Source organism: Peromyscus leucopus, chromosome 8b, assembly GCF_004664715.2.
Source record: "Peromyscus leucopus breed LL Stock chromosome 8b, UCI_PerLeu_2.1, whole genome shotgun sequence".
Lineage (NCBI taxonomy): Eukaryota > Metazoa > Chordata > Mammalia > Rodentia > Cricetidae > Peromyscus > Peromyscus leucopus.
Genome location: NC_051086.1, coordinates 82,458,225 through 82,472,453, shown reverse-complemented (window position 1 = coordinate 82,472,453; position 14,229 = coordinate 82,458,225). Strand labels below are relative to the sequence as shown.

The following is a 14,229-nucleotide window of genomic DNA, read 5'->3' as shown; positions in this document are numbered from 1 at the left end:
CAGACAGCACAGTGCTGAGTGTACATGGGCTGAGGCCACATCCCCTAGGGCCAGCAGCTGGGTCTAGTACTGACTAGTTGTGTGCATTTATGTTGCTGTACCTTCATTTTCTCCTCTGTAAAATAGGAAGAATACTACTCCTTAGTTCATAACATGGTTACCAAATTAAGTGAATCAATATACTTAAGTATAAGAGAAGTTATTCAGCTAATGTTGGTATTGGTGGTACTTGAATTCATACTTGTAAATAGGAAGTTTAGATGGACATATTCATGGACTTTAGACTTAGAGAGATAAAAATTAATTAAATTGACTTTTAAATTCTATTTTAAAAATTCAGAGCTAAGAGATATAGAAACAGTAGAGAGGAATTTGGCTTAAGAAAGTGTGGCAAGCTTCTCTATAAAGGGTAAGATCGTCAATAATTTTGGCTATGGGCTGTGGCATCCTCCTGGCAACTAGTTAACTGTGAGGAGGAGCTCTATCACATCGATAGACAACATGTTAACAAATTGGCAGGTCTGTGGTCTAGTAAAACTTTATTTTAAAAGGAGTTAGAATTCTTATTTGTAAACCCTTGGGCCAAGAGGGATGAGAAACACACAAGAATATGTGCTTGTTGATGATGCTTGTGAGAAGAAAAGCAAGGACAATAAACCCACAGAGCTTCAAAGGAGCTGTTTAATTCACTGGAGGGTGTACGTGTCAAAAAGGAGAGCAACTGTGCTGTCTTCCACCTCATGTAATACAGAAACCAACAATCATAGTGGTTTCGTGTGTGTGTGTGTGTGTGTGTGTGTGTGTGTGTGTGTGTGTGTGTGTGTGCACGCCTTTTACAGATAAAAGTGTCCATGAATCTCTGGAAAATGTTGAAGAAAGAGAGAGGAATAGTTTGGTGGTGTTTTTCCCTCTTTCTTCTTCTTCTTCTTCTTCTTCTTCTTCTTCTTCTTCTTCTTCTTCTTCTTCTTCTTCTTCTTCTTCTTCTTCTTCTTCTTCTTCTTCTTCTTCTTTTCCTCCTCCTCCTTCTTCTCCTGTTCCTCCTCCTCCTTCTCCTCCTCCTCCTCATCTTCTCTTCTTTTCTTTCCTTCTCCTTCTCTCCTTCTCTCCTCCTCCTCCTCTCCTTCTTCTGTGATGGTGATAGAGTTAATATATTCAAAAGTTAGAATGAGACCCAGGATGGACTACTTTCCCTGATTCAGTGATGGGATGCAAATGGGGGCTTGTGGTTTCTGTAACTTCCATCATTGGGAGGGGACCTGGAAATGGCCTTCAGGACCGGGAAGTGACTTGGCAATCAAAAATGGACCTGATAATTGCTAGGAAAAGTTCCTGGAAAGAACCAAAGGGTTCTCTAACAGGTCCAAGCATTACAAACATGGCACTGAAATGCCTTGCCCTTCCCCCTCTCCCTTGCTAAACTGTTAGCTTACATTCCTAAAGCTAGCCATTAAGGTCTATTCCCTTATTTGGCCACTCCCTATGCCTGATTAAAACTTCAGGTTGACTGTCAAAACACCAAGGTCCAGCAATCAAAATTCATTATTTGGTTACACTGGCTACCCTGTCTTATCAGGACTTACCAACTCATACTAACAAACTTCTTAAAAAAACCATTCTTACAGAAACACCAGCTTCTGTCTTTGTCTGATCCTGAGGCATCCCCAACCCCATCCCTCCTAGGTAACAAATCTACGTTGTGCTAAGAATTTGGTGTCTGGGTGTGTTCTGTGCCTACTCTGAGGCCCTTTCAAGAAATGCAAGGCTCATTAGCTGATTAGAACTTTACTGATGTGCAGAGGTCGGGATGCTACAGGCCTACAGCATAAATATAATGTATCTTGGGCTATCTTTAGCCCTTAATAGCAATTCTTTGCCCACCTCTCTGACCTAACATCTCCATGGCTAGCAAACTAAACTTGTTGGAATGTAATAACAGATCAAAAGCTTCCCCCAACCAAGAGGCTGAGAATGTTATGAGATGGCATCTGAAGCCTATAACAGAGATCTCCTGTGGTGATATTGTGTTCCCCAAAATATTGTGCACCCTAATAAACTTATCCAGGGTTAGAGAATGGAACAGCTGCTAGATATAGAGGCCAGAAAATGGTGGCACACACACCTTTAATCCTATCACTTGGGAGGCAGAGATCCATCTGGATCTCTGTGAGTTCAAAGCCACACTGGAAACAGGTGGGCATGGTGACTCACGCCTTTAATCCCAGGAAGTGATGGCAGAAAACAGAAAGGTATATAAGGCATGAGGAACAGCAACTATAGCCTGGTTAAGCTTGTAGGCTTTCGAGAAGCAGTTCAGCTAAGATCCATTCTGGATGAGGATTCAGAAGCTTCCAGTCTGAGGAAACAGGATCAGCTGAGGAACTGCAAGGTGAGGAAGCTGTGGCTTGTTCTGCTTCTCTGATCTTCTGGCATTGACCCCAGTACCTGGCTTCAGGTTTGTTTTCATTAATAAGATCCTTTAAGATTTGTGCTTACAATCTCCTCATCATGCTTTAAGCTGCCTACATGATATCCCCACAAAGGTATTTGAAAAAGTCTTAATTTATGATTTTCTTTGTTTTGTTACTATAAAAACCTCATAAAATTGTTATTGATTGGGGTACGGAAATTGGGGTAACCCGAATCTGTGTTTCTTGTCTATAGTTACTCATTTTGTGTTCTAGAGTAAACTATTTCTAATTTTCTTTGAGGTAAGAGATTTGTTGTGTGTCCGTATGATCCAGTAGTTTTACTGATGACCTGGAAGTGAAACTGATGATGTGGAACAAGGCAACCCTTTGAGAGATGAGATAACTTAATACAAACCATAAAGAACTGACCTTGGCTCAAGCACAGCCTCAGCCTTGTCAATGAGAGTAAGACATTGACAGAGGATCTGAAAATTCTAGATGCAAGCACATATTGTCTCCAAACTGAGATCTGTAATAATTATCTTTAAAAATACTTTCGAACGGTTTTTATTATGAGCATTTATTACTTTTAAGCATCCAAAGAAAATGGAACCTATTTAGGGTGGAAGAGGTCATTTGGGAGAGCGGTGTTAGTATTGGTGTTTATAAATTATAAAAAAGCCTGTTTTTTTATTCAGCTTAAATAGACATTTCTCCTTGTAGTGGTCTGGCTTATAAACCACCAAATGTCCCAGATCTTAATTGCTTTCCCATCAGCCATGTATCTTTTCCTGATACTAGCTCTTGTCTCCCAGTACATTCCCAATATGATCTTCATTAGCTTCCTTTGTAGTTAGGGTAGAGAAGAGCTACCCCATTCCAGCCAAGGAGGAACTTTCTGTGAACCTAGGAGAGGCAGAGGCCAAATTTCTCTCTCCTCCCTCCTCTCTCTCTCTCTCTCTCTCTCTCTCTGTCTGTCTCTCTCTCTCTCTCTCTCTCTCTCTCTCTCTCTCTCTCACACACACACACACACACACACACACACACACACACACAGAGAGAGAGAGAGAGAGCTTAAGTACAGTATTTGATACACTCTGTGATTAGCCACATTGAGGAACTAAACCTGAGATGACCATCTGGTATCCTGGGGCTAGCCAATAAGCAATGGTGGAAAGAATAGGATGTCTGATGCACGGAATGGTAGCCTTCTTCTCCTCTAACTTTTCAGGCTTCTGGGGAAAGTGTTATTGAGGAGCTGGGTCTGGCTGTGCCTTTTACACTTCCTGATGGCCATTTCTTAGACTGTCCAAACACTGTCATCTGCGAGGCTGCTCAACAGTCTTAGATCCCTGAATATTACTTGTTTTCCTGTAACATCTTGCAATGAAGGACCACAATGTAGTTTTTTTGCAATTTTATTTCATGTCATTATACTTTGTTGCTTTAAATATTGGGGGGAATAAAGGTGTTTTAATGTGGCTCACTGATTTCTCTTTTTCATGATGGCTGTCATCCTTTCCCAAGCTCAGCTCTGTGGGAGAGAGGGGTAAATCCTGGAGATTCATGTCACTGAAGGAGGAAGTACTTAGTCTCTGCATTCGAGAACTCATGGGCAGGTCTCGGGGTAACACCAGCCTTCGCATCTCCTACGAGGCAGAGAAGAATCATGGTGAAAAAGAGCATGGGGGTTTAGAGCACCCGTTGACATCACCAAATGGGAGCTGCTAACGGGAGCATCCTGTTGAACCTCCCCAGGTTCAAACCCGGGCTTTGCTCTGGAATACTAACAGTTGCAGACAAATAACTATGTGTTTCTCTAGTTTTATGTACTATGTGGAGAGTGAATGTAATGCTCATTTGCAGAGTGCTTGAGAATTAAGTGTTTGCACAGTCTTCAGTGACACACCCACGTGTTGTTTGAGTGATAAATGGCCCCCATAGACTCACGTATTCTATCACTCATCCCTATGATAAATGGCCCCCATAGACTCACGTATTCTATCACTCATCCCCATCCCCTGGAGGTGCTGTTTGGGGAGGTTGTGGAATCTTTAGGAGGTAGAGCCTTGCGGGAGGAAATACATCACTGGGGGTGGGTTTTGAGAATTTATGGCCTTGCTCCACTTCCTGTTCTCTCTTTCTGCTTCCTGTTTGTGCTTCCTGATGCCACCATGTGGCAAACATCACTCTGTCACGAACTCTATTACTCTGGAGCTATAACCCAAATAAACCCTTTCTTCCTTATGTGTTTTTGGTCAGAGTGTTTTATCACAGCAACAGAAAAGTCACTACTACAGTGTGGTAAGAACTAAACACGTGAGCACTGTTCTTTCTAGGACATAGGAGATAGTCTCTTCCCTTGGAGAAGGCATCCACTTTTAGGGACTTGTTCTGCAGGAAGACCGTGTGTTTGTTTTTAGCAGAAAGCAGTGCAGACATGGATGACTCTTAGCTTCTTCTGAGCATTCAGTGTATGCCTATTCTCATTAACCATTTATCGAGGTAGCATCAGCAGCATTACTTTGGTTCGTGACAGTGTGTCCCTGGAAGCATGCAAGCCCCTCGGAGTTGGGGTTTGGGTTCTGCACAAGCACAGTGTCTGAAGAATATTGGCCAGTGGGCTAGTCTCTGGAAAGTTTGGAGCAGTCACAGTTTTCAAGTTCAGCTTCGCATGGGAGTGAGTCCCTGGTGGTTTGAGTGACAGACCATCTGGTTTGCTCTGGTCTTGTGGGGCTGAGATATTAGCTTTTAGAACAGGGACCTAGGGGTTCTCTGAGGCTCGGGACTTCACTGTGCTCAAAGTTGGAAACTATGGGGACAAGTGTGAACGCCGGTTTTGGGAAAACCAGAACGAGTTGGTCACTTCATCTGTGAAGATTTAAGACCTGCTGGTGTAAAGTCTGGGATCCAACCCCAAGCTTCTTCTTTAACTGCTCTGAGAAAGACTTCTAATTACCTGGCTGATTCTGATGTTCAGATCAGCATTATTAGTACAGATGTAAAACAGTCGATTCCAGCATATGCGGGAGAGCTCTGACTAGTTGCAGTTGAAATCCTGTCTCTCCCATGCTTGGTGTTCTGGTTGCTTAGCGCCTAAATTTACCCACTGTGCCTTCCAAGATGTATAACTTTTGATGTGTGCCTCAGTAGAAGCAAGGTTGGGATATGCCGACTCAGCAATAATGTACAAAGGCAATGGATACAGAATCATTTAGGAAGGCAATTGCAGCCCCTCCCTACCTTCCCAGAATGCTCTGCATAATCGAAATCCTGAAAGCTTGGCATCTAGATGTGTGTGTGTGTGTGTGTGTGTGTGTGTGTGTGTGTGTGTGTGTGCATGGATACATGGAGGCCAGAAGTGGATGGTTGATATACTGCTCTGTCATTCTCTACCTTATTTTCCTGAGATAGGGTCTCTCTCATTGAACCTGTAGCTAGACCAGCACCCACTACATCCCAGGGACCCTCCAGTTTCTGCCCCTCTCCACCCACAGTGCTAGAATTACAGGCATGAACGGGGGCCTTGCTGAGCTTTTTATGTAGATGCTTGGGAGTTTGAACTCAGGCCCTCAGGCTCACACAGCCCATTAAGTCATCTCCTCAGTCCCTGGAATCTACATTTTAATCAGGCTTTCCAAGTAGTGCAGTGGCACACTCAGGTTTTTCGGATGGCAGGATTGTATGACAGTTGTCCCCTGTTCCCAGTCTACCTCTTCCCTTGAAATCATCTCATCTCTGAACATCAAAGCTGTAGCTACTGCCTTATAATCCTCCCCTGGACTTCTCTGAGAGGTCATTGTCCCATACAACCTAAGAGACTATGTATAGTGGTGGATGGGAGGATGATTCTCAACTCTTTACACCCTCCTGTTCTGTGAGCTGGCAGTGAGCAGACACGGAAGGAGAATATTTTTCCTTTAGATAATGAATCAGGAGAGTAGATTTCTGCCATTTTAAGATACTGAGTTTTAGAGTTTAATTTTAGTCCTTTGTTATTTATTCAGCGTTATTGGGGCCACGACTGACTAATATACTCCTGAAAAGGATAAAGAACTGAGGTTCAGCACCCCCCCCCCACACACACAAGACTTAATTTGAAACTCACCGTGGTGGCCAGAGCCTGGAAAGGAGAGAAGATCTGTCCAAACTGGTAGCACTTATGCGTGCTGATGTCACCAAAGCGGCTACGGCGTTCCTTCCAGCCTGCCAGTCTCTTCTCCGCCTTCATGTCCATGAGGTGCCGGAAAGGGCCCTGCTGGGGCAGACGGGCCATACGTGCCTGCAAAGGAACCAATTACCATGGACACATCGTAAGACAAACTGCACTCTGTAGCAGGCAGCTCTCATTCATGCCTCTCGTGCATGAGATAGACTTTCATTGACTCTTGCCTTCCATGATTGAAAGACAGAGGAAAGGGCCACGCCCTCCCCCTGCGGCCAGGAGTCTGGTACCACTCATGGAGAACCAGAGCACTGACTTAGTTCCAGCCAGGACCACGCCAATTCACTCTGGGGTCTTGACTCTTCACTCAGCTCCACAGGGACGATTGATCAAGGTTTTTTGTTTGTTGTTTTACTTCCCAAGCCTCGATGCGGCCGGCATAAGTTTGGTGAAAAGTGACTCCTCGGACTCGGTCAGTCGAGTGTTGGCTGGGCAAGCCTGCGGCTCTGAGTTTGGATCCTCAGCACTCATAGAGGAAGCTGGTTACAGCAGGGCACGCATGTAGTGCTGGTGCTGGGGATGTAGCGACAGGAGGATTCCTGGAGCTCACTGACCTGTCAATCTAGTTCAGTTTGCAAGCAAGTGTCAGGGAGGGACCCTGTCTCCAAAAAATTCCGGGAAGAATGATTGAGGAAGACACCTGATGTTGACTTCTGGCTTCCACACGTTCATTCTCTCTCTCTCTCCTCTCTCTCCTCTCTCTCTCTCTCTCTCTCTCTCTCTCTCTCTCTCTCTCTCTCTCTCTCTCTCTCTCTCTCTCTCACACACACACACACACACACACACACACACACACACACACACCACAGATAATATCCAGAGTGCTCTGGGTGTGGAAACCAGCCTTCTCAGATGCCAAGAGGCAAGATCTGGTGGGTCACATGACTCTCAGCTTGCCTCTGTAAGAACATGGGAGGCAGAGGCAGGTATATTTGAGTTTGAGGCAGCCTGGTGTACATGGGGAGTTCTAGGCTAACCAGTTACAGTTACATGGTGAGATCCTGTTCAAAAATCCAGAAAGAGACAGAGACACACACGGGGGAGGGGGGGAGAAGAGAGGAAGAGAGGGAGAGATCAAAGGATCGTTACCGACTTTCCACTAAGGGCAAAGCAATGTGGGTGCCCAGTGGATCCTCCAATATGAGAATCTTTCCTAGTAATACCTCCATGGTGTCCCTGCCCAGTCCTAATGCTGGAGTTCTTTACTGGCAGCATGCCCTGGTAGGTGTCTTGCCTTCCAACACTTTGATTCTTCCTGTGATGGTTCATCTTGCTAACTTGATAGGATTTAGCATTACTGTGGCAACAAAACCCTGGGCATGATGTCTGTGAGGCATTTTCTAGATGAGATGAAGCACAGTGGGAAGACCCACCCTACATGTGGCACCATTCTGTGGGCTGGGGTCCTGGACTCAATAAAAAGAATGGCATCAAAGAAGTGCCTTTGATTCATACTCTAGCCACCATGCTCTCCTCACCAGGCAGACCCTCGAACTGTGAGCCAGAATAATCCTTCCTTCCTTTTGTCATGGTCCCTAGAAAAATAATTAATATGCATCATCTCCATGGTTTTCCTAATTTCTGACCATGTCACCCTTGTCTCATTTCTCTCTTCTTGCCTTGCCCTTCTGGACTGTCAGTGGGTCCCAAATTCTTCCTGGACACTACCCGTTTCTCTTGTGCAATTAGTGCCTCCTCTTGATCAGCCCAGGTGTGGTGGGGGGTGGGGGGTGGGGTGGGGGGGGAATGTCCTTGACTCCTCCCCAGGGAACTCCCCAGGACTTCTTGGTTTCTTTGTCAGTGGAGGAGTCCTAGCAATTACTATCTCTATCCACATCTTGATTCTGTTGTTTTCACAGAGCCAGGAATATGGCCGGTCACTGAGATTGGTGGCTGATGGCTTTGGGCTGCTGATGGTATCCTCGCTCCTTCTAACTAGGCATCTGGCAGGGTGAGGGTGTGCTGGGGAGTGGGAGGCTGGACTCACCACAGGAACTTGGTCCCAGGGAGGGTTAAACCACATCCTGTCTCCCACACAGCAGGAAATAGGACTCTGTTTTTTTCTTCCAGCTCTGACCAGAATGACACCAGATACAGAGTGAGATAGCCATCCTGGAAGCAGGGCAGAGGAGCTGACAGACATTAGGGGCCATCAGGATCTCGGGAATCAAGCCTCTGTCTTCCCAGATGGGAAAGCTGAGACTCAGCACGGGGAGGGCAGGCTTTTCTGCGTCTTGTCACCTACGCTGACATCAGGTTTAAGTGTCTGTACATAGTTTTAGGGCGGTGACTCTTTCAAAGGGTTCCCCATGAAGAGCCAAGACTTGTTGACCAAGGACCTCCGAAAGAGACAGCCCCATCAGCTCTGACCAGAGCTGACCTCGTGTGGAGCTCTCTGCAGTGAAGAATGAGTGAGCCTTTTGTTTCTCACTGCCTCCAGCTCTGCTGTTTACCCCCAGTTCACCATGCGGACTTCCTTTAGATGATCCCTGTCCCCATCCTCTTCCTCATCACCACCGTCACCTGCCACCATCCTATTTTTAGTACAGGACCTAACTGTCCATCCTTTCTGCTTGCGTCCTACCCATCCTCAGCTTCCTCTGCTCTCTTGCCTTCTCCCTCACCCCCATTCATTTCGAAGACTCTGACTTGGGCTTCCAATAACTTATCATCTCTGCTGGAGACCGTTCCAGACTCTGAACGGAGTTAGCTTTCCTCAGGACCCTCACAGCATCCTCTCAAAGGGTCTCTGCTCCTACGTGACTACTGCTAATGTCTCTCTGTTTGAACCTTTCCCAGTTAAACCCTAAGGTTCTTGTGACCAGGACCCGCGTTTTATCCACCTGCATGGATTATACACTGTGTAGGAAGTTCCCCACAGACATTTTCACCCAGATGAGCAATTGGATTTGGATTAAAGAATCAGAAGAACGCTCAAGTGTTGGGGAAACATTTCTCACAAAGTGAAATGAACCCATGACCTTTGGGAAAATCAGTTAACCCATTAGTGGCAGGAAAGATGAAAGGGCCTTCAGGGCATCAAGAGGCAAAGACCAGACCTGTAACACCTTATGCAGTGGACACACACATAGCAGAGACTCAGGGCTGAGAGGCAGAATGGAGGTGTCCTGGGGTGGAAATGCCACCAGGAACCTCAGAGAACTGAATACTGGAGAGTTTCTTCTTTTGAAAGATCCCCGAGAGAGTTTTCTCAGTACCATTTTTACACTTGTAGGGTTTCATTCCTCTCTAATCTGAGACAGTGGAAGGCCAATGAGAAGGTCAAGGTGGGAATCCTGGTGAGTTAAAACCACTTACTCCCATCCCTCTGGTCCCCCCACCCCACCCAGCCACCTTTCCTCATTTTCTCGGCTCACCCTTCTGTAGGGACACATCTTCTCAGTCTGCAACAGGTTAGGAGAAGAAAGAGGACTCATGTCGTATATTCGGAAGCTCTTTGTTATTGGGGGGGATAATTCACAGCTTCGTCCGGCAGCCTTGCTCTCACTCAGACCTGAGGAGATGAGAGGCGGGTTCACAGCTCCCAGAGAGGTCGGCAGCCTCCAGTCTGTTTCAAACAAGCAAGAAGAGAAAGGCTGTATCCTGGGATCCCTGATCGGGAGCTTGTTTCTTTCCTAGCATGCACAGGGGTAGTTTTGTGGTGTCTGACCACAAGGCATGGGAAGAGACGACAGCGCAGCCTCCGCCAAGAGCCGAGAACGGAAGCTGTGCTGGGGATGTGTGGTGGCCAGTCTCAAGCCACTTGGCACTACTGTGAGGGGGTTTCTTGATCAGATTATTTCAAGCAGAAAAATTGACCCTAAATGTGGGTGACATGCTCTGGGGCAGTCTGCATGGACACGGCAGAAGGAAACTGCTTTCTGCCTGCCTGCTTGCGCTCTCACCAGCAAGTTCATCCCAACTTCTTTGGGATTCTGACATAGTCTGAAGACCAGGAAACCCCCAGGCCTTTGTGTCCTGTTGGGACTACTGAGACATTCAGCCTCATGGGCTGAACAACGACTCTATTCTTGCCATGTCCACTGTGAGACAGCCATTGTTGGACTAGAGGGACCACATCCTTTAGCTAAGCTAATAAATCCTCCTTTAGTATATTTATTCTCTCAGTCCTGTCCCTTTGGAGGAGCCTAGTTAAGGGTGCCATGTGACTCCTAGGTGATGCTTGGATATGCCTCTGTGGAAGCTCCGAGAGTGCGATGAGGATCGTGGGCAATTCCCTTGGCCAGGAGCATCATCAAGAAGATGTTCTGCTGAAGCTATGTGAGTTGAATGGATCCTCACTGTGGAGATTTAGCTGAGTAGAGACTACCACTAGGGCTCCAGAATGACTGTTTAATTAGGTCAATTAAGGAGTCAATTGTGTACACCCTTCATTTTGCTGCACGGATGCAGAATTCTCCTATCTTATTGCAGAGGTTGACAAGTTTTCTCCTCAAAGGCCAGATGGTAAATACTTTAGGATTTGTTGACCACGGAGTTTTTGTTCCAAGTATACAGGACGGCTATCAGGTGCAGAAGTAGCTTTGGTTGGGGCTAGGGAGGTAGCTCAGTCAGTAAAATGATTGCTGTGCAATAACAAGGACCCAAGTTTGATCCCCAAAACCAGGTGTGGTGGTGCATGGCTGTGCTCCCAGTTCCCAGGGGGCAGAGGCAGGAGGACCCCTGGGCCTTGCTGGCCAGCTAGGCTAGGTGTAAGCTCTAGGTTCAGTGAGAGACTCTGTCAGAAAATAAGGTTGAATGACTGAGGAAGATGCCCAATGTCAATGTGAATGCTCACATGTGCATGTGTACACACACACACACACACACACACACACACACACACACACACACACACTAATTGTGTTCCGGTAAAACTTTCCTTGTAGATACTAAAATTCGATCTTAAAATAATTGTGCGTGTGTGTGTGTGTGTGTGTGTGTGTGTGTGTGTGAGTGTGTGTGTGTGTGTGTGAGTGTGTGTGTGTGTGTGTATGTACATATGTATGTGGACCTGTGTAGAGGCCAGAGCACAACCTTGGCTGTCATCCCTCAGCATCTATCCATCAATTCAGTGAGGCCGGCTGGCCCGCAACCTCCAGGAATCTACTGGTCTGCTCCACAGTGCCAGGGGATCATAGCAGCATGTTACTCTACCTGACTTTTTATATGGGTGCTGGGAATCCGGACTCAAGTCCTCGTATGTTTTTAAAGCAAACACTTTACCTTCTGAGCTGCCTCTCTAGCCCCAAGGCTCCTTTATATTAAAAATACAATAAAGGATCCCAAATCCTAGAGAGAACAATTTCATTGTCGTATTCCTTAATCACCCCCTCTCATACTAGCCAGCTTTAGGGATTCATGAGAGTTTCTTAGGTGTAGCCTACCTCTCAAGGATACAGGAAATGGTTATTCACTCTCCCACACATGAACACCAGCGGGTAAGTTAGGGCGTCATCTCCCTTAGGTTTTCTCGGAAGGTTTCCTCTAAGGGCCAGCCCTGCTCTTAGCTACTGCTCATTCATTTCCTCTCCCTCTGAGGAAGAAACGGCTGTTGTGGAGGGTCTGGGCTGCTGTGTGCTGTGTCCTTCCTCAGCCAGGGTGCTGTGTGCTATGTCCTTCCTCAGCCAGGGGTGCTATGTGCTATGTCCTTCCTCAGCCAGGGGTGCTGTGTGCTGTGTCTTTCCTCGACCAGGGGTGCTGTGTGCTGTGTCCTTCCTCAGCCAGGGTGCTGTGTGCTGTGTCCTTCCTCAGCCAAGGGTGCTGTGTACTGTGTCCTTCCTCAGTCAGGGGTGCTGTGTGCTGTGTCCTTCCTCAGCCAAGGGTGCTGTGTACTGTGTCCTTCCTCAGCCAGGGGTGCTGTGTGCTGTGTCCTTCCTCAACCAGGGATACTGTGTCCTTCCTCGGCCAAGGGTGCTGTGTGCTGTGTCCTTCCTCAGCACCTCCTGCAGGCTGAGTGGAAGCCTTGAATTTCTCAAAACAGAGACAAAAGTAAACTTCACTGAACAGTTCCCCCAGAAATTAGATATAAAAACATGATTCAGAAATATTCTTTCTGAGGCTGCCAAAACATTTAAATTTGAGGCCATGGTCAGCTCTAGTACATTGGAAGCATTCTTTTTCTTTTCTTTTTCCTTTGTGTTCGTGTTCCTGGGTGTGTACATGTATGCAGTGGATGTGGAGGCTGCTGGTCAATCTTAGGTGTCGTTTCTCACGCTCTGTTCATCTTTTGTTTAGACAGGATCTCTCACTGGCCTGAAACTTGCCTGTTAGGCTAGACTGTCCGGCTATGAACTTCAGAAATCCATCTTTTTCCTTCTCCTAGTGTTGGGATCTCAGATATGTGCCGCCATGGATTTATTACATGGATGCTAGGGATCAAACTCAGGGTCTCAGCTTGTATGGCATACACTTGACTGGCAGCCATCTCTCTGGCTCTGAACAGCTATTGACAGAGTAGGGTGAGGGTGGGCTACCATGGTTTAGTGGGGTGTCTGATATTTAACAGATTCTCAGTGACTATTTGGGGAACACGTGCATGGGGTGAGGACCAGGAAGATGGTTGTCTGAGCAGAGACCCTGTTCTTCTTGCAGCTGCTCTGCCTCCTGGGATGCCTCTCAGGACTTTTCAGAAGTGTGTGATATGAAGGGAGGGGCTTCCCCATTGGCCCCCAGAGCACATATGGCTTTTCCACCTCGAACGGCTTCCATTCACCTGCCCAACGTTATCTTAAAAGTAGAATCCGGCTTCTTGGGGCTTGGCTGAAGCCTCCTTAGCCAGTAAATCTGCTTTTTTGACTGGTACTGCTGGACTCAGGGAGTGTCCATTCAGCCAGCAAAAGGACACTCTCACACACATGAACACCAGCGGGTAAGTTAGGGCATCATCTCCCTTAGGTTTTCCTAGGTGCATCCCCACCCAGACTGGGATGCACTCTTGAGCCAAGATATGGAGGCCCTGGGGAGGAGGGGAGCCACAGGGGGGCGGAGGAGGTGGTAGACTCCATGTTGTTCTTTATTTTAGTGAGACAACCAGGATATTTGGGTAATTTTTAAATTCCATCTTCAGTAATGATTCTTAGGGGGTCGGGGTAGGGGGATGGAGGAGGGGAGATGCAGGGAGACGATTCTCTGGAAGTGATTAAGCCCTGGAGATAACACATACTCATAGAAAACTGGGGGAAAAAATTAAAAAATATGTGTTTATAACCTCAAAATTAATCCCATGCCCTTGATGCTGAACCGCAGAAAAGGCGTCTTCCGACTTAACTCTGAGCTCTTTAAAGTAAAAATAGCCTTCTGCTGAACTATTCTTTTTCCTCTTAAAAAAAAAAAAAAAAAGATACTGCTGGAGACTGAGCTCAGGCCTCACGCATGCTTGATTTTTGTTGTTGTTTTTGGTTTTGTGTTTTTTGTTTGTTTTTATTTTTGTTTGTTTTGAGAAGGGGCCTCACTATATGGCACAGGCTACATAAACATACATTAACTTGCCTGCAGGAGCCACCGTGCCCACGTCTGTGGAGACCAGAGCACAACCCTGGGTGCCATCTTTGCCCTCCATCACCTTTGACACAGGGTCTCTCATTTGCTTGAAGG

At 46.6% G+C, this 14,229-nt stretch overlaps 1 protein-coding gene across 1 annotated transcript in view; it reads right to left on the bottom strand.

The window, feature by feature from the left end:
* Positions 1-3,808: 3,808 nt before the first annotated feature.
* The window catches only part of LOC114690480, a 33,796-nt gene continuing 23,375 nt past the window's right edge, over positions 3,809-14,229 (bottom strand). The window contains exons 3-5 of the mRNA XM_037201020.1: positions 10,011-10,201; positions 6,517-6,690; positions 3,809-4,057 (exon numbers count right to left, since the gene is read on the bottom strand). Coding sequence (XP_037056915.1) covers positions 3,827-4,057; positions 6,517-6,690; positions 10,011-10,201 — 596 coding nt within the window. The 3' untranslated portion in view covers positions 3,809-3,826. The remainder of the gene's footprint in view (positions 4,058-6,516; positions 6,691-10,010; positions 10,202-14,229) is intronic.